The sequence below is a fragment of the Brassica oleracea genome, chromosome C8 (assembly GCF_000695525.1).
Source record: "Brassica oleracea var. oleracea cultivar TO1000 chromosome C8, BOL, whole genome shotgun sequence".
NCBI classification, from domain to species: Eukaryota; Viridiplantae; Streptophyta; class Magnoliopsida; order Brassicales; family Brassicaceae; genus Brassica; species Brassica oleracea.
The window spans coordinates 34258334-34278779 of record NC_027755.1 but is presented as its reverse complement, the minus strand read 5'-3'; the positions used below and the strand labels follow the sequence as shown (position 1 = coordinate 34278779).

Genomic DNA, 20446 nt, shown 5'->3' with positions numbered 1-20446 from the left:
GTCAACCCATATTTTGGAGAATTTGATGGAAGCACCAATAAAGAGCAGTATGAAGATAGAATGTTTCAATCATTTGAATCCACAAATCAACTACTATATCATAGATGTGTTGAAGATATTTCTCAATCTCAACTATATTTGGGATCACATGCATGAATAAAATATCACAGTTTATATTTTTGATTGATTAAGACAAATAGTATCAAATAAGACATGTTAAGTTACTACAGATTGGTCTAATCAAAATAGAATAGATTACAAATAATCAAATAAAAATCTTAATATTTTGATTTTATTGAAGGACTCCTACTAGTTCCTACTAGTAAATGATGGTGGATTTTGTGCTCTAAAAAGCAATACATCAATAAATAAATAAACTAAACTCAACAAAAAAAACTAACATAAATACAAATTAGATTGATTCCATCATTCAAAACATTTGATTCGATCATTCGAAACATCCAAATAGTCGTCAGCTAACGCAAATAAACCAAACCAAGTACCGTAATATATATTATACTACCAAGTATCGTAATATATATAATTTATACGAAAGAGACAATTAAGAGTGATTTAAGAAATGTTTAAAGTTGCAGCTTATGTCGCGCCTAGATGTACACATTTAAAAAAATATGGTAATATTTTTTTTTAAAATCGCTTAGAAGTTATAATATAATAGTAATAAGATAATATAAATATTAGGAATTATAATATTAAGATAAAATAAATAATAGAATACAATAAGGCAATTTTCTCAAGTAGTTCATTTTAAGGTTTTGTCACAAAAAATCTTTAAAAAAAGAAAATTACCAAAAGAAATTTCATCAAATAGGAAAAATATTATTCTACTCATTGCTTTATAGATTTATAAATAATAATAAAAAAAAATATTTATAATTTCGAATTATATGTTTTCAATTTGAACTTCTTATAATCTATTTCGTTTTTTCAAATTTCTTTTTCGAATTCAAAAATTATTTTTAAAATTATTTTTCAAAAAGTTATTCTCAAATTTTTAATATTTATTTTCTATTTTTTAAATTTTTAAACCTCACGCCAAAACTCTACCCCTTAACTATAAACTCAAAGTCTAGAAAAGTATATTTATCATTCAATAAAAAAAATTTTGATCATTTTTTTCTTTGAATTTCTTTTTCTGTGAAAATAAATTAAAAATGCTATCGTAGAGAACTCCTCATACAATAATATATATTTAGTTTAATTCATAATTTTGTATATACCAAATTATATACTTAGTATAATGTTTTATTTATAAAATACTTAAATCACTTGAATAATAATTTAGATTTTGATCAAATATTTTATGTGTTAGACATTGAGTCACACCATCTAGTAAGCATCTAATTATTTTTTACACTGCCAAAAATAAAAAATACTTACAAACTAACACTCCAAATCATAAATTATAAGATCTCATGTTGGGTCGGTTCAAATTAACTATCAAGGACAAAAACATATTAGATCTTTGGTTCTCTATAAATTAATATTCGAGAAATTAATAAACACGATAAATTAATTTGTTGGTTTTGAATTAGATCGATTCAAAACCTAACACATCTTAGACACATCCCATGTAAATATAATAAATAATGAGAAAGTTTGGATAAATACATACTTATAGTGTTTATTATCTTAGACACTGAGTCACACCATCTAGTAAGCATAACTATTTCTTTGACACTGCCAAAAAAGTACTTACAATTAAATCTCCAAATGATAAGAAACTAATGCTGTAAAAGAATGAAAAAGCCTAGATAACTGAGATTAAAAAGAAGACAGAGCATTTCTTATTTAAGACCATTTCCAATCTATTTTTTTTCAAATAGAGGAATTTTAAAATGAATGTTTTGTTTTTTTGTTTTTGTAACATAAAATAAATATTTGTTGCTCCAATATGTTAATGTATAATAGAAAATGTTATTTTTATTATTATCGAATGCTATTTCTTGCTTCTATATTTAAACTGAAAAAGTATAATTTTTATAATAAAAAATATGACATTTATTTATTATACAAAAATATATTGAATTAAAAAACCCATTTTTATTTACAAATTTTTCAGTTATCAAGAAAATAGAAGTAAATTAGATATGCTCCAGTAAGATAGTTTTGCCTTCAACATCTCTTGGGTGACGAGATTGAGTTATTATGCTAACTTTTAGCGTAAGAAACCGAGTTGAGTGTTAAGTTCACAAAAAAAGAAGGGTTTTCTGTAAAAAAAATCTCGAATATAGTTTTTTTTGCTTATTAAACCGCAAACTTGAAAATCCACAGGTTAAAGCACGAAGTAACGGTAAATCCTCAATATAATCATCAATCATGTATATTTTTAACTGAAATAAAAACGAAGTAGTTTTGAGCAATTTATTTTTTACAGAAAAATGCATAATACGAGGATGGAACCCGGGTTACTGGTAAAACTAGATGGGTAAAACCATGATCAACCGAACCAATTATGCTCTCATGTTTCTTTTGTTAACCGTTGAACACAAACTGTCTTATACTACATGTATTCTTCTTCTTCCTCCTTCCTCTGCACATGATTCTTGACACATCCACTAAATCTATCTCAAACATAATTACAGAACAGTGAACATTTTAAGAAACATGAACTAAAATAATTAATCAAACAATACCGCGTTTCACACATTCCCAAAAAGTATCTTCTAAAACTCTTTAATTAGCATCATTAAACATGAACTAAAATTCGCATGAGCACGTATTACAGACACTGCCTCTCTCCCAAACACAGATACAGAACAACAATATTGAGAATTCGCAACAGTGCACTCAGATCTTAAGTTTTTCAATATTCAATTTCAAAAACTTATGTAGTGAGAGAGACCATGATGGGCGAGATCTAGAGAGGAGCAAGGAGAGCGAGATCTAGAGAGGAGCAAGGAGAGCGAGGTGGAGCGAAAGAGCGGCACAGAATCAGAAATAACCACAACTCCTCCTTCGTCCTTAGGGCTCATTTGACAGACGAGGACTCCGTTGACCGCGCCATCTTGTGTCGGAGAGAGTACAGAGGAAGGAGGAAGAAGAAGAAGAAAACATATAGTATAAGAGAGTTTGTGTTCAGCGGTTAGCAAAAGAAACATGACAGCATAAATGGTTTGGTTGATCATTGTTTTACCTATCTAGTTTTACTGACCCAGGTTCGATGCCCATATTATGCATTTTTTACAGAAAAGTAAATTGTTGCTCAAAACTAAGTCGTTTTTATTTCAGTTAAAAATATACACACTCTTATACACCTATACAAAACTGAAGACTATATTGCAAGTTGACCGTCACTTCATGGTTTGACACGTGGGTTTTTAAGTTCGCGGTTTAATATGCAAAAAAAATTGATCTTTGAGGGTTTTTTTTAAAGAAAACCCAAAAAAAAGACCGAGTTGAGTGTATTAATCCAAACTATACTATTATTAATGAATATAACATTATCGTTAACATTATTGGTAAAGTCTTTTTTAAGTCTTTTTTATTACAGGTAGAAGTGTTGGCTGACTCGCAGAAAACAGATTAATTAACCAATTCTTATTCCTGGCTCAAGAAAATTATGGGTTTCGATTCAGAACTATTTGAATTAAAATAATAATAATTTAGTATCGTTAACCTAAAGAATATTATCTATCTAAAATACTTCTTTATACTCTATTTAGTTATATAATTAATAATTTGTGAAACTATTATGTTATAACCTGAAAAATATAAACTACATTATACTAACAAAAAAATAATTTTTATTGAGTAAAATAAAAAAAAAGTAAAAGAAACTTTCACAGCATGTCAGCAGGAGTTATTTTTGGGTTCACCCCATAGGGTGAGGATCAAATTCGATATCTTTTAAAAAAGTAAACAAAATATTATCAAATTATATTATGTTTTTAAAATAAAAAAAAAAGTAAAAAAAAATAGTAGTTACAGAAAAAAAATTAAAAAAAATCTTTTTAACGTCATCAGCAAAACACTAAACCCTAAATCCTAATCCCTAAACCTTAAATCTTAAACTTTAAACCTTTGGGTGAACCCTAAACCTTTGGGTAAACCCTAAATCATTTGATAAATTCTAAACCCTTGGATAAACCCTAAACCATTGGATAAATCATAAACTCTAAATAAAAACACTAAACCCTATAACTCTATACCCTAAACCCTTGAGTGTTTTAGTGTTTAGTGATTTTGATTTAGAGTTGAAGATTTATCCTAGAGTTTAGAGTTTACCCAAGAGTTTAAGGTTTAGGATTTAGAGTTTAGAGATTAGGATTTAGGGTTTAATGTTTTGCTGACGACGTTAAAAATATTTTTTTTGTAATTACTACTATTTTTTATTTATTTCTTTTTACTTTTTAATTTTAAAAAATAGTATAATACAATATTTTGTTTTCTTTTTTAAAAAATATTGAATATGAAATAACACAATTCTATTGTTTGGTGAACCTAGAGGTTGTGAGCATCGCGTAAATAATCATCTAATTTAAAAAAAAAAATCACATAATTTTTGCAGAGTTGCAAAAAGGAACAGAGTGATAAGAGGGAGCAGATTGAAAAACAGAGCAATTTAAAAATAGCATAAACATCATCTTTGGAAAAAAACTGAAACATTTTCGTGTATCTTTTTCCTTCATATATGATATAAATATTTACACATATTCTTGTCTTTGTATTCAAACTGCATCTTGCTCAGCAACTGCAAACCTTCTCCTGGTAACAGAGTACTTAAATTTTTACTTTCTTTTATCCAACTCATCAGTTTACTCTTTTTTTTTTTATCACCCGTTGACTTTCTTTAAGTCCTCTTATTCTTCAGCTCTTCTGTTGATTGCTTGCATTAAAAGTACACCCTCTACAGCTAGTCAGAATGGTCCATGGAGTAACGTCACATGTGATTAAATCTTAATTGCGGACATAATTCCCGTCATAATCACGATAGTAGAGCTGTCACGTTCACTTTGTTGTGATTATTTATATGGTCGATCGTACAAAGTAATCCCTTTCAAGTAACCCATCGAAACGTTTCTCCTCCCAAAGCCAAACTCCAGATTTTCCGGTCACAAGGAAGATGTCAGGTAACGCCCATCTCTTCTGCTTCTTCTGTTTTATCGATTTTTGTTAACATAATATAATATAAAGTTCTTTACAGGACCAAGTGATGTTTCTCGGAGCTTGTGGCTGGCACAAAATCCGAGCAAGAGATGGGGAGAGCTCTTCTTCCTCTTCTACACTCCTTTCTGGCTCACTCTCTCCTTGGGAGTCATTGTTCCTTACAAGCTTTACGAGGTACGTTTCTGTAAGATTATCAATATATTTTCATATGAAGTCTTGTTTAGCTCCATGCAACTAGCTATTCACAGTTGGAAACAATTAAAATTTTATTTGCCAACAAGCAGACATTCACGGAGTTGGAGTATCTGCTTGCGGCCTTGGTTTCAGCTGTTCCTGCTTTCTTGATACCAATGTTAGTTATTGGAAAGGTTACAACTTCTTCTTCTTTCATTAATCCATTTTCTTTTTATTTTGTCGCCTTACCTTGGACTAGAAGTTACTCTTAATGGAAAAATTTGAAAACATCTAAAGAGGGTATTGTACATCTACTAAATGCATGTAACCTGTTTTTAACGAAGATCTTTATGTTATTTGGTTGTATAGAAGCTATGATGACTGTGTTACGGTTTGAGAACTCTGTTTCAGTGTGACCAAACATGTTGACTTGTTGTTCTATAGCCATGATCATCTACTTGTGTCTCTAACTGATAGTTAACCGCTATTGTCTTCCTTTCTTCAGGCCGACAGAGGCTTATGCTGGAAGGACCGTTATTGGGTTAAGGCAAACTTTCTTCCTTCTCTCTTTTAATTTTAAGCTATTTGGTTTACCAAATCACATGTAGAGAAACTCTCGCTGCATATTTCTTAGTTATTTTCCTAAACATAATTAATATAATACCAGAAAATCTTACACATAAATATTACATCGAAAACTCTCTTAATATTTACTCATCTATTCAACACTTTCTTTATTATGTTTTTGACATTAATAAAGTTTAGTTTAATATGGTGCCATCTAATCTATTAAAAGGAGAGTACAAAATTGGATTACGATCTCCTAGTTTTACCAATTATTTACAATGACATACCATTGAGATATTTATTGAACTTATATTTAATTATGTTTGTTTTTTCCTAATTTAAATTATAGATTTCTTTAATCGAATCTTAACCGGAATATATTTCCATAAACGTTTGAAAATATGGTTAATGTTAAGAATATTTAGTGTTAATGATGTACAATTTTTTTTACGTATATATAAAAAAAAAGCAAACATCTGCGCGGTTTCGCGGGTTAAGGTATAGTTAATTTCTTAATAATTACAGTGGCGAGAGTTTGATATCTCATCCGTTATTGTATCAATTAAGGACTTTATTTCTACCACAGGCAAATCTCTGGATAATTATTTTCAGCTATGTGGGAAACTACTTTTTGACTCACTATTTCTTCCAAGTTCTTGGAGCGTCATATACTTTTCCGGCGTGGAAAATGAATAATGTAAGCAAACACACATCTAACCTCGGCTTTTCTCCATCGTGTGTGTGTGTCTGTGTTTTATTGTTTCCATGAGCTCATGATGGCAGGTTTTTGTGCTGAACAGGTGCCTCACAGCACATTCTTCATGGCACATGTTTGTTTCCTCTTTTACCACGTTGCATCCAACATTACTCTTCGAAGGCTACGACATTCCATTTCTGATTTACCAGATTCTCTGAGATGGTGTTTTGAGGCTGCATGGATACTGGCCTTTTCTTATTTCATTGCATACCTGGAGACTGTTTCTATTGTCAATGTATGTTGTGGTGTTCATTTGTTTGGTACTTTTTCTTAGGGCATATTAGTTCTTTAGTTTTTTGTTTCTAGCTAATCCCGGAAACCATAGAAAGCAACTTACTTCGTGCTTTATGAAGTAGTAGCTTATTGATAAATTATTCTTGTATATATTAGGCTTAAAGGCTATATATGTTTAGCTAGTAAAACCATTCTAGAGTCTTCTTTGGATATTACTTGAGAACAGGTTTCATATGTTTTTGTTTTGTTTCCAAACATATGCAGTTTCCTTACTATGAGTTTGTGGACCGAAATGCCATGTACAGAGTTGGATGTTTGTTCTATGCCTTATACTTCATTGTGAGCTTTCCAATGTTCTTCAGGTAAAGAGACGCCTTAAACAAGACTGATGCCTATTGAAACTGGTCTATAGTGTTACTCTGTCCTAGATTTTTTCATCTCCTTCTCATATGCGTTTTTTCATTGGTAATGGTGGTATTGCAGGATGGATGAGAAATCAAGTGATAAATGGAATTTGTCACGTGTGGCTATTGATGCTTTAGGTGCTTCTATGTTGGTAACGATCATTCTTGATCTATGGCGTCTTTTCTTGGGACCTATAGTTCCCCTACCGGAGGGAAAAAGTTGCCTTCAGTCTGGATTAGCATGGTTTTCCCATTGAAGGTTGAAAGATGGCTGTTTCGACCAATTTGGGGACTGAAAGATAAGCCTGCACGAGAGATTCCATTTGCTCTTTACGGAATTGGGAAGTAGATGATACGATTATGGGCATGTTTATAACGTTTTTCTTCTTCAGATGACACCTGCTTTGATACATTTCTTCTGTTTTCTCTCATATGGTTTACTTTGTAAGAATATTTTTATGAACCCTAAGATCCCTAAACATCTAGATTAATTACATAATTGAATTATACGAAACTTCATAGACTTGCTTGCGTTCATTGTGTCTGAAAAATCTTCTTTAATCGAGTGTATCCTAATTGGAAGACGAACACCTGAGTCTTTTAATATAATTTTTTGAATTTCTCTCGCTTTGCCTATAGAGTTATGTGTTGATTTCAGAATGTCTTTACATAAATCCAAAGACATATATTTGAAGTTGGAGGAGAACATAATTATTTTCTAAGGTTTACTTAAAATACCAACTGTCCATCAAAATATTGATAAATTAGAATTATTTATTTATTTCTGACTTAATTGATCATCAAATAAAATCATAATAGTAACTAGACTTTGACCCGCACGCCTGCGCGGATTTATATTTTGAAAAATATGTTGATATTTGTTTTCCATGTAATTATTAGGGTTTTGGAAAAATGAATCCGAGGAACATAACCGATACTGATCCGAAAATATAGTACCAAACCCGAACATAAATTGATTAAATATTCAAATTATTCAAAATTTTGTTATTTAGAGAACCGAATCTGATCCGAACATATATATTAATTATTTTTAGATTTAACGTATATAAAACATCAAGAATGATACTTTTAAATTGGTTTAAATACTTGAAAATATATATAAATAGTCAAAAGTAAATATCTGAAATAGTTAAAGTATACTCAAATCACCAAAAATATTTAAAATAATTATTGATTCCGTGTCCAGAATTTTAAATCAAGCCAATTGATATGTTAAGCTTAGGTATTCTGACATATGTTATTCAAATTTATAGGTAATATATTATTTTATTTATAGATTTTGAGAAATTTAAAATATAATGATTTAAAACTCTGAAAATAATTTAAATGGGTTATCCAAACCCGCAAAGATCCGAATCGAACTCAAACCAAAATTTAGAAACATCCTAATAGGGCTGAAATCTTTGACCCCGAAAACTCGAAACGCAAACCGATCAGAACTAAACCCGTATGGGTACCCGAAAGCCCATCTCTAGTCATTATTATATATCGTATATTGTCATCATATAATTAATAGTATTTTATACGTACCACCATATAAATAATCATATAATTAATAGTATTTTATACGTACCATCATATAAATAAATACATATATTATATTTTTAAAATTTAATATCAAATATAAAAACCATAATTTGAGTTGGTATTTCAAATTGAGCTTTGTATTGTATTTATTTTTATATATATTGACAACATTTTTTTATAATGGTTATTGAAAAATAGTTTAGTAAAAATCCATTTTTAATATATGTATATTTTTGAATCAATTTTTGATATAAATCAACTTTGAATTATTATTTTGATTTGAAATATGTATATAAAGTTTAAATTTTGTTTTATGGTTAGTTTAGAAAAAAAAAGTTTTAGGCAATTAAATTGACATATTTTCGTATATTTTAAAACTGGTCCAGATATATAGTTTCTAATAATATGATGGACTTTCAATTTTTCTTAATAACATAAGCTCATTACTTTTTTTCTTAATACTATTATCCTTGTTTCCAAACAAAAAATAATTTTTTTTTAAAAGACTACAATCTATGTTTCCAAACACTTCAATTTTGTACTTGAGTTTTAATAATATAGATAGATAGATTAATAACATAAGCCCATTACTTTTTTTTCTTAATACTATTATCCTTGTTTGCAAACAAAATTAATTTTTTTAAAAGACTACAATCCATGTTTCCAAATACTCCAATTTTGTACTTGAATTTTAATAATATAGATAAATAAAAACGTTAAAATTTAATTCGTCGTAAAATATGATCAAAAATTATGTGTACTGATGACGAAAATATGACTCAATTCCAGTTAGGACAAAATTCTATATATTTGTTGATATAGTTAATGCAAAATTACCTTACCTAAATCGTTCTTCGTTACAACATTTTCAATTTCAGTTCGTGTTAATATATAGAAAAGGTTACATGAAAAGACACATTTCGTCTTTTCTTTGCAGCAAAAAAAACACATTGTGGTTTTAGCACACTTTACTTGTATTGTTTGGTAGATTCGAGACCAAAATGCCCATGTCAAAAGAATCAATGATTAAACTAGTTATTTCATTTTATCTTAATAAATTAAACGGTGTGTTTTGCTAGGATATGGTGGTTCCAAAGTCGTGGATAGGAAATAATGGTTAGGCGTGTATGTTATGACACATTTTTATTGTTGTGGACGTGATTGTTGTGGTTAGGGTACAAAAGATACAAAATTTCTAGCACATATAATATGAATGTGATACAGTGAATATGTCAAATATCTTAACTTGATAAGCATACATAATGTTTGATAATATAAAAGAGAGACGTTTACACTGACTTTCTCTCTTTTGTTAACGCCTGAAGACACATTGTGTAAATGAGGCACAATATTGGGACAGCTATCTTTTCGTTGGACATTAAGGCCGTTGATTTAGAAAAGAACCAAACCAGATAACACTATAGTTGGAATAATGCAGAAGGTGGAAAAGTAAAAGTAGGTATATGGGTTTTAGGGTATCTTGTTTGGGCTGTTGATTTTTTTGGTGAAACAAGATCTAATGGCTCAGAAGAGGCGTATAGTTTTGGCTCTAATAAATGTTGTTCTTTAACGTATAGTTTTTGTTTGTGAGAGTAGTGTGATGTCATGTGAACCACACGACTTTAACCCTTTCACTGATAGATTTTTCTTTTGGTTTCTAAACAAAAATGTATCTGAACAAAATCTAATTGGTTAATACGAAAATAAATACAAACGTTTACAAAATGCAGAAACTTTCATCTTATACAAATCTCGTAAATACCCAGAACATGGAAGACAAAAGTGGGATCTTCATTGTTATTCATATCTCATCTGACCACCTCTTATCTGACCATTGCGCACTTGACCCTCCCCCACCCCCACTCTCATGTTCACAGCCACCACATCCACACAACTGCCGTCCACACCGATCACATCCACACGTCATGACATCAACAACATCAACACAACCACTGACCATGAGAACCCTGTCCACAACTCTTCCGACGACATCAACAATATCCACACACACATTGACCAAGAGAGCTACCATCACCTCCATTAATCACCACCTCCAGTATCTCCTCTCCCTCTATTACCACTTTCGTATCCACCACCGAGAGCTCCATCCACAACTCTTCCGGTCACATCAACAACATCAACACAACCACTGACTACGAGAACCCCGTCCACAACTCTTCTGACCACATCAACAATATTCACACACATTGACGAAGAGAGCTACCATCACCTCCATTAATCACCACCTCCCCTCTCCTTCTATTACCACTTTCGTATCCACCACCGAGAGCTCCATCCACAACTCTTCTGGTCACATCAACACAACCACTAACTACGAGATCCTCATCCACAATTCTTCCGACCACATCAACAATATTCACGCACACATTGACCAAGAGAGCCACCGTCACTTTCATAGGGTTTGGCCGAGAAAACAACTAGTTGTTCTAAGAAGCGGGGTCTAACTTTCCATGTGGAGTTTGTCTGTGAATCAAAGGAGGCGGAGAAGAACAGAGATCGAGATCGAGAACTAATCGGCAAGAGCGTTGAAGACTACGCGGCGGCGGTCGGGGCCAAGGAACGATCCAGATACTGAAATCGAGAGGTGGAACACGGTAATACGATGTCGAGAGAGACGAATCAAAAAGATTTAGAGCGGCATCGAAAGTATCTTTCTCAGATTACAAATTTGTCGCACGGGAGAAATGGGGTAGGGTTTCGTCGTTTCATAGTTTTCTTAGATTAGGGATTTTGTTTGAAAGAAGAACCGACGCCAAAAAGATAAAGTGATGTTATATTTTGATTTTTAATTTATCTTATTTGTCTAGATAGATAGTGTAACGAAATGAGATGTTCTTTAGTTATAGGTTATGTTGGTAATTTTGTTAAGGTAACGTGTTTCGTATGTCCAATATGTCTTTTAGTGTAATTGACAACTTAGAATGTGTTTCCTACTGTAAAAATTTCTAATAAATATCACATGGTTATCTTAATCAAAACTTTTACTAGGTTGTTTTACGTTCGAATTCATATTGTTTGCCCCCAATCATATCAGTTTATCACATCAAAAAAAAAAGAGTAAAATGACAAGAGTTTCCACGTTTCAATTATTATATTTTTCTTTGGTGCACCCCGTTTCAATTATTATCCTTTTTTTTTTACTGATTCAATTATTATATTATCTTTGTTTCTCTAAATTTGAACATTGACTGAACGACACATACTATAACCTCCATCCACCGCCAAATTTTGACCACTGACATAAACCGACTCATCAGAAGCCAAAAACAGAGCCACTTGCGCCACGTGGCGAGCGTTAAGCACCACACCCTTGAGAACCCCCTTGGCCGCAAATTCTTCCTCCACCTGCCTCGCCGTTTCCTCGTCATGGCTAGTCAACGGCGTCGCCAGCGCGTACGGTGCGACACCGTTGACTCTAATCCCATACTTCCCCAGCTCTCCACACGCCGTTCTGATCAGCCCGAGCAGTCCATGTTTAGACGCCGTGTACCCGTGGCGTCTCCCGCCACCAATCTCCGACGAGACACTCGTCGTACACACGATAGACCCACGCGTACCTTTCTCCACCATCACACGCGCCGCGTGTTTGATAAACGCAGCCGCGCCGCGAACGTTAACCGCCATGATGCGGTCGAACCGGTCAAGATCCAAGTCGAGGATGCTTCCCCGCGGGTCCAATATGCCGGCGTTGCTGAAAAGAACGTCGAGCTTTCCGTGCTTCTCGACGGTGAACTTGACGGCGTTCTCCACTTGTGTCTCCTCTGTTATGTCGCAACGGTAGAAAGTGGCTTTCTCTTTCCCGATCGAAACGGCGACGTTTCGGCCTAGCTCCTCTTGTATATCGACTATGACCACTTTAGCTCCCTGGTCGGTGAATAGCCTAGCCGCTTCGGCTCCGATACCGCTGGCTCCGCCTGTTATAATTACGATCTTGCCATCCAGTCTTCATTTCGTATATAGACAGACTAAGTACATAAATCAATCATGCAAATATGCAAAATTAAATAGTGAGAGATGACGCACTTGCCTTAGTTCCGACATTGCTGAGGGATGGATTCCAAGGGATGTATAATGTGGAGAGGGTATGTATTCGCCAATACGTTGCAGAGTTGAATTTCTTAATTTACTTTTAAAAATGCGAGATTTGCTAAAAATAACTCAGAAAGAAAATTTGAATGCACATACTGTATATACTTTAAATTCTGTCAAATATAAAAATAACATAAAATCATAAGAAAATTACAACTATTTTCTTATAATCAAACAAACAACTTATAAACACTTTTATGTTTATAGTCTTCAAAAGTATTCAAAACAATGAAGTCTTATACTATAACTCATCTTGAGAATTTTTTTTTTTTTTTGAAAAGTATATATTCATATATTTAATACTAAAATTAATTTATAAAATTGAAAAAAAATATTTTGACATTATAAATTGAAATCATGTAAATATAAATAATTCTATTGCGGCTTCTATGTTTTCTCATGGATTTCATAAGACAGGAAATGGTGTTAGAAAGGCTGAAAAATCGATTTTAAACCTTTGCTCATAAATCTTCCATATCATTTGGAGAAAAGCTAGGAAGAAGCAACATTTTATAAAAATACAAAGAGAAAAAATTAGAGATAATGCCATGTAGGAAAAGCCTAAATATTTCATTGGATGTAAGATTGCAAGTGTTGATAAGACGCGCACACACACAAAACACAACTCAATATTTACACATCCCTTTCTTCCTCCCAAAATTTATACACAAAAAAAAGTTATATAACATTTTCTGCATTAAACCAGGGAAGAACTCAACAGCTACAAGTCTATCTAATACTATTTCCATCATATCACAGAGCTGAATCTTCATGTCTTCTTCAGTAGATAACGGCCAGATCCCATCTGCTTTTGTAATCTATCACCTAAGCTAAAAGACTGATTCCAACGCCACTGTCTTGTCTGATGATGAACTAAATTGAAAGTTCTCTAACTAGGAGCCGGAACATGTAGTTTCTGGTTCCCAGGACTGCCAAAGGCAACTCAAGGAGGTCGAGCGAGTAGAGAACATGAACCTTTTTGTGTTTGACGTCTGTGTATCAGTTCTCACTGCACGCACCTTTCTTGAGTTTATCGTTCTCTGTTTCCTTCTGTACTCTTCTCTTTTCAAACTCGACTTGCTTGCAGTTTTCCTCGTGCGACCGTACAAATATTCTAACAAAGTTTTGCAGGGTGGATACAACTGCAGATTACAAGGAATTAGTTTCTCATAGGTCAAGCCAGAGACACAACTCGAAAACCCAAAAGGAGAATATGCATAGAAAACAAGAGATAAGAGGAAAAGAAACTGAATAGGTTGTTGAGTAATTTTACCTTGTTCGAACGGGACACGAGCTGGATCCTCTCCGAAATATAACGCCAAAGCATCGGCACTTCCACCCTAAGAAAATACAACGGATTAATAGCGCCTAAGCTTCTTGAAATGTTGAAAGTAAATGTGGTGCAGAAAAAGCAATAAAAAGAAGGGAGTTCTAACCACAGTTGAATAAAGAGAAGCCAAGGACCTAACTTCTCCTTCGGCTAAACTAAGAAACTCTTTCAAGTTCTGCAGCATAAAACAAGTCACAAGAAGGCTACGCAGATGATAAAAACAATAGCAATCACTAGTTAAAACAAGTATCCTGTTTTATCGTACCATACGAAAGTGTTTTGATACTGGACCATCAGTTTCAGATGTTGTGAATTCTTGTACAACTTTCTCCAACCCTTTCCTAATTGCTTGCATCTCCTCTGCTAGATATTTTAGTTGAATCTGCCATCAAAGAATATTGTCAGAGAGATTACCACTGAAGGCTTGAACGAGTGTTTCTTTCCTTACAAATAAAAGCAAAAACCTACCTTTGTTGCAGCCTCCAAGCTCACCAGGTCTTTTGGAAAATCAAGTAGCTCAGGAAGTTTTTCGGCGAGCACCTGTAAAGAGGAATGCATGTTAAGTGCAAAGAGACTTTTACATTAAAACAAGGGAACGATTGAAAAAAGCTCCTACCTTACAGAGATAGTGCATCAGAGTCATCTTACTGTTGCGGGATCTAGTGTCAGTGAGTTTCAGAAGACTATCCAAGCGAAATCCTATAGCTGAGCCTGTCAAAAAGAGAAGAAGTAGTATATATACAAAAGATACCAATAACTCTGTTAAAATAAGGCAGAGAAAAGGCAATAGATTATATTCTCACCCCTTGCGGTCCCGTGGTTCAAGGCATTGCCCAAGGAAAGTATAGTTTGCATGATTCTTTTTAGTTTAGCGGATCCTCTAACCTGGAAAGTGTAACATGCAACAGAGTCAAGAGTGGAACATGAATCCTGGTGTGGGTCACGAACAAAAATAAATCAACTTGCCTCGTTGGCTGCTTGATGTATTGTATTCAAACCTCTTCTAAGATCAGTAACCTGAAGGAAAAATGCAAAATTTTAGAAACCTGAAAGCATTACACAGATACAAAACTCCAGTTGATGCTCGTACCTGGGAATGGAACTGGATCTTGTACGAGAAAACCCTTAGCTTGGTCTCCACTCGAGGAACTTTCAGCAATTCCAAAAAGAACTATCACAAGAAAAGTCAGAATAGCTGTCAGTACGGAACTGAGAGAAGAACTTGAATTCATCTATAAATATGGATTCAGCAGACCAACCTGCTCACACCGTCCCAAATTTTCCTTATTTCCAGTGTAGCCCTAGGGAAAGCAAGACAGGAGATGTAGTAGCATCAGTGTATTACAAAAGAAGCTGTCGCTGGATGATAATAACTTAATATCAAGAAGCAGAAATAAAGAATAAAAAAATACCTTGAGCAGTTCTGCTTCTTCTTTTGTTGGACAAAACTTGATTAAATTGTCAACTTGATCAACATCTATCACCGACTCATCCAATGCAAGAACAGAACTCTGTGACCCAACATCATTCAGGTAAAAGATAATACGATTTAAAACAGCTTTTGCTCAACAACATGAGAAAATTTGTACTTACCATTAAATCAGGCAAAGGTATTTTAACTTTAGAGAGCATGATCTCACAGTTGTATGCTCGTCTGAGCTCAATCTGCAAAGCTAATAGACCAAGTTAGTTGGAAAAAAATAGAGCGACTGTAAGCTATATTCTAACAGATCTTGGAAAACTAGTAGTGTGAGAAGAGCAGAATGCTCATTGCAACAATTACCAGCTGGACTTTCTGAACTTTAGGCCGGCCACGTCGACCTGACTTCCCACCTTTGGTTTCATTGTCAGAAGTAGGAATCGCTGCTGAGAAGAGTTTCTCAAGCTCAGAGATGTCGAACTCTGGAGCACTAGAATTGGAAAGACACAGTTAGAAGATGCCGAAGCTAATATAATCAAATACTTGTAAACTAAACATTCATACGTAGCAGCTTCATCAGGTGTCTGCTGCGCCTCAGCCCATAAACTTCCTTGCAACGCCCTAGTAAGCTTCAACCAATGATACGGCTTCAAATTGGCCTTTCTCGTTTGACCCTGACCTTTAAGATTCGTCTGTAACATTCCCCGCCCCTTTAAACCCAGTGGTGGTCCAGGGACTGGAGGAACGTTTCCATTGCAGCCACCGTTTTGAGAGCGAGACAGAGCTGAAGGGGCTGGTGGAGGAGGAACGGGAGGGGCTGCAGCTGCTCCGGAAAGAGGTTTAGAACGCAAAGGTGGTGGCGGAGGAGGTGGAGCGTTAGATGTGGTTGCCACTTTCTTTGGAGGTGGCGGCGGTGGTGGCGAAGGAAAAGACGGCTGTGCAGAACGTTGAGGTGGAGGCGGAGGCGGTGGAGGTGGCCCTTGTGTTGCTGTGGAACGCAGAGAGGAGGATGCAGGACGTCGTGGTGGGGGTGGTGGAGGAGGAGGAGGAGACAAAATCTTAAGTGGCTTCAGCAGTGGCAACGTTGGTGGCTTCACAACTGTTTCTCCTGGGGGAGAGCCATTTGAAGGAGAAGCTTTAAGTATCAGCGGATGCAAAGCTGGTTGAAACGTGATGGAAGGTGATGAAGAAGAAGTAGCCTCTTCACCTTTACCTGGACCATGATCGTGTAATATTGAAGTGATCCCAAGACTAGAAGGGGAGCTGTGAAACCTTGAGACTGAAGCAGGAGACGATGCTTGTGTGGGGCAACGATTTAAAACTGGTGATGTCAATCTCGGTGAGATTATCTTCGAGTGAACTTGTCTTTGCACAGAAACTCGAAGTCCATGCGGTTCATCAACCTTCTTAATGAGTGAGTTCGGATCTGCATAAGATCTATGACAAGAATCTGTGTCTCTCTCTTTCCACACCGGAGAGAATGCATCAGGACTCACAGCAACGTTATCCGATATCATCAACTTGGTTTTCTCCCTAACCTTCTCAAGCGCCGATTCAATTAGGCTACGCGAGTCAGGGCTTCGAGGGGAACCTGAATCCAAGCTCTCTTGAAGGATGTTTGCTGCTGTTATTTGGTTAAAAACAGTCACAGCAACATCAGAGTTTGGATCCAACCATTCTCCATCACTAAAAATCTCCTGAACCTTAGCAAACGCTTCCATAGGTAAACCATCATTCTCCTCCATATCCGGCAAATCAACAGAGACGTGATTGTTACCAGCTCCCATCTCCGAAAATATAACCTGAACAAACACACAGAATGTTACCACTTGTATAGATACAAACAAAGAAAAAAAAAAAGATAAAATAATCACCTCGGCTCTGAAACCTTTGGGAAACCGATCTGTTGTGTTCCACAGCACATCAACGTCATCACGGTTAAGTAGTAGAGCGTTCGATCTAAGAAACGCAGTATTGAACACAACACGAAACATCATCTCTTCCCTCTCATGATCACTATCTAAAGTAATGCACTCAAGCACCACATCACCGAGAATATGGCAATTAATGTCAATCTTCACCACCTCACAATCTGCCTGCAACGGTAGACAAGAAGTTTAAGTTACTATAATGAGAGAGAGAGACTGAATGAACAAACAAACAAACAAACCACCTGCTTATAATGCTTAACAGCTTTGCTTCTTTTAGGCATGGAGAAAAGGACTTTCGAAGTCCGGTCGGAAGCCATAAACGGATCCTGACCATATATTCTAAATATCGGCCGGCACCCACCCTCACCATCAAAGTCAGGAACCAGCTTAAGATTGATACAGTCCAACGTAACCGCCCGGTCCAGCGGCGGCCACTGCGAGCCAACGCTCCTACTCGAAACATACCGAAGAAACCTCAGCTGCGAAGGGAGCGGATTCAGCGGAGACATCAGCTGCAACAGCTCGCGAGGAGCATACTTATACATCATCTCAAGTGTTTTCTCTTCTCCGCTGAACTGCTTGCGGTACAGCAAGAGGGAAGCGAGCATAAAAACCAGAACAGGCCAGCCGCCACGCTCGCAGTGTGCCAACAAGATGTTCTGTTGGCTCAACAACAACCAATTCTCGCTTGATTTAAGAAAGTGGTGAACCGTTTCCATTGTGAGCAAAGGGCAGCCTTCGTAGTGACGAGGGTAGTCCATGATGGTGGTCATGTCGTGCTCGGAGAGCACACTCTCCATCAGGCTTGTGCTCTCTCCGTCACGGAAATTAAAGACCATGAAGGATGCACCAGGGAACTGTTCTCGCAGCTGGCTCATTATGCGTCCTACGGAGACTCTGTACTCTTCTTCTTCCAGCATATCCGTTGTTAAGCAGCAATCAAAGACTGGGAGGAAAATATAAATACAAACAAGGATCAGCTAACCTTATAGAGACACTAACAGTTTGAACTAATTAAGAGCTAAAAAGGCACAAACTTTCTAAAAACCCAACACTTAAAATGCAGAGAGCGTACCGTAAACCCTCTCGGAGATCTCCACTAACCCTTCAGGAGGCTTTTTGTAGAAGAACTTTCTAAACAAGGCCATTGAGAGAGTTCTTCTTTTAAAGGCTTACCAGAATACAATCCCTAGAAATAATGAGCGGCTTCACCAAATGCGAGCCCACATTGCAGAAAAGGGCGAAACAATAACCCCCAAATCACCAGAAAACAAAGCGAGAAAATGTCAGGAAGAAGAAGAGGAGGTGAGATTATCTGGTTGCTGGGTCTTTAAGGAACAACACGGTGTGTGTGTTTCTTTGTAGTTTGGTGGCTTGTCTTGACATACACACTTTCAATCTCTTCTGTTTTTTTTTCGGAATTGGAAACTTAGCTTTCAATCAAAACAGATGTTGATAGCTTTGCACATGCGAAGAAGAGAAAAGATAGAGAGAGAGAGAGAGAGAGAGAGAGAGAGAGAGAGAGAGAGCTAGGTTATCATTTGGAGAGAGAGAAAGAGAAAACTAGGGTTTTGTTTTCCTGTAATTCGAGAGAGCAAGAAGATGATACAGCTATGTCGAATTTGAGACAGAGATTGAGGATGTCCGATTTAACAAGAAAAAAAGATAAGAGAGGAGGACGGACCCAAAGGATCTGTTTAGCTTTTCGAAGGACTATGATACATGTCTTCAATATTCTTTTTTTTTTTTTTGCTTTATTTACTTTCCTAAACATGGAAATATAATTAATTTTTCTTCGTGTTTTGGCAAATCAACTTATTTAAAAATACAGATAATCTTTGAATAAGTACACATTAGATACCATTGTTTTTTTTTAAGTAATAAAGAATAATATAACATCCTTTATTGTATACACTCAAGTTAAGATCTAAGAAAAGGCCGTGCTTACACTAACTAACCTATTAACATCCGGAGTGTATATATATATGCCTTAATTGTTCGAGAGCGTTTTATGGATGTTTAGGTGGAAAGGTCTTTAGACTCAGTTAATCCGGAGAACTGGTTGAACATTGAAGAGAGACGAGACCGTACGAAACAAGTAAACACGAGGTTCATGATAACGGAAGGAGCTTTACTGAAACTATGTAAACTCTAATTCTTGTGCCGACTTCTGAGATTATCAAATATATATCATCTTCGAGCTAGTTTTTTCCTATTTATGTCAACTTCTTTCCTTTTTCATCCAAGTTGATTTATCGATCTCTTCTCTATCATGTGAACCAAGTTCAGTTTACTTGACATACCTTGTTGAGGGATGTAATTAATTTCCAAAAATAATCCCCTCCCTCCTGTATTGTGAGAAACAAAGTAGATCTCAATGAATTGTCAAGAATGGGTGCTAAGAATAAAAATCTTGGATATCTTTCAAACATTGACGGGTTGCCATCTCGGCTTTTCCAAAGGTCCTTATTGGTTTACTGCAAACTATTTATCAGAATTTTTGGTTATTGTTGGTTTGCTCTGAGAAGTGGAATCATCGTCCATAGAAACTTGAGACTCTTCGTCTGCTTGTCTTCCGTGCCATTTCCTTGTAAATAGTAAACCCTTTACAACTCAACAAAATTTGGAGGACACCACATTGCCAAGTTTGTTTACTTTTTGGACTCGTTTTTGGTAATTCATCAAGATTGACAATTTCTCTACCAATGAACTGAGTGGTTTATTGTTGGTGATGGACTATGTCCCTCGACAACGCTCAACGATATGTAACCAAACTCGGCCTAGTTAAAGAGAAAAGACGGATGAGAAAAGCCAAATCGGATTAGGAAAAAAAAAAGTTGG

The 20446-nt window shown here is 35.2% G+C and overlaps 3 protein-coding genes across 3 annotated transcripts; 1 reads left to right on the top strand and 2 right to left on the bottom strand.

Annotated features, from left to right (window-relative positions):
- The first annotated feature begins 4915 nt into the window (after positions 1-4915).
- LOC106311073 (cycloeucalenol cycloisomerase-like) lies at positions 4916-7678 on the top strand. The gene is made up of 8 exons (XM_013748301.1): positions 4916-5093; positions 5168-5304; positions 5415-5498; positions 5810-5851; positions 6458-6568; positions 6672-6863; positions 7127-7224; positions 7346-7678. Exons 1-8 carry the CDS (start codon positions 5087-5089, stop codon positions 7521-7523), a joined length of 849 nt encoding a protein of 282 aa, XP_013603755.1. The 5' UTR covers positions 4916-5086; the 3' UTR covers positions 7524-7678.
- A 4201-nt stretch (positions 7679-11879) lies between these two features.
- Positions 11880-13143, bottom strand: LOC106309747 (short-chain dehydrogenase reductase 3c-like). The gene is made up of 2 exons (XM_013746863.1): positions 12863-13143; positions 11880-12778 (listed from the first exon to the last, which is right to left on the bottom strand). The coding sequence occupies exons 1-2, from the start codon at positions 12874-12876 to the stop codon at positions 12007-12009; spliced, it is 786 nt and encodes a 261-aa protein (XP_013602317.1). The 5' UTR covers positions 12877-13143; the 3' UTR covers positions 11880-12006.
- Positions 13144-13473: 330 nt separating this feature from the next.
- On the bottom strand, positions 13474-19326 carry LOC106312022 (formin-like protein 18). Its single transcript, XM_013749389.1, has 17 exons — positions 18681-19326; positions 17848-18551; positions 17549-17770; positions 16239-17476; positions 16038-16164; positions 15848-15919; positions 15667-15765; positions 15514-15555; positions 15345-15425; positions 15221-15271; positions 15058-15139; positions 14871-14965; positions 14723-14794; positions 14520-14636; positions 14361-14429; positions 14198-14264; positions 13474-14066 (listed from the first exon to the last, which is right to left on the bottom strand). The coding sequence occupies exons 1-17, from the start codon at positions 18751-18753 to the stop codon at positions 13924-13926; spliced, it is 3354 nt and encodes a 1117-aa protein (XP_013604843.1). The 5' UTR covers positions 18754-19326; the 3' UTR covers positions 13474-13923.
- Positions 19327-20446: the final 1120 nt, after the last annotated feature.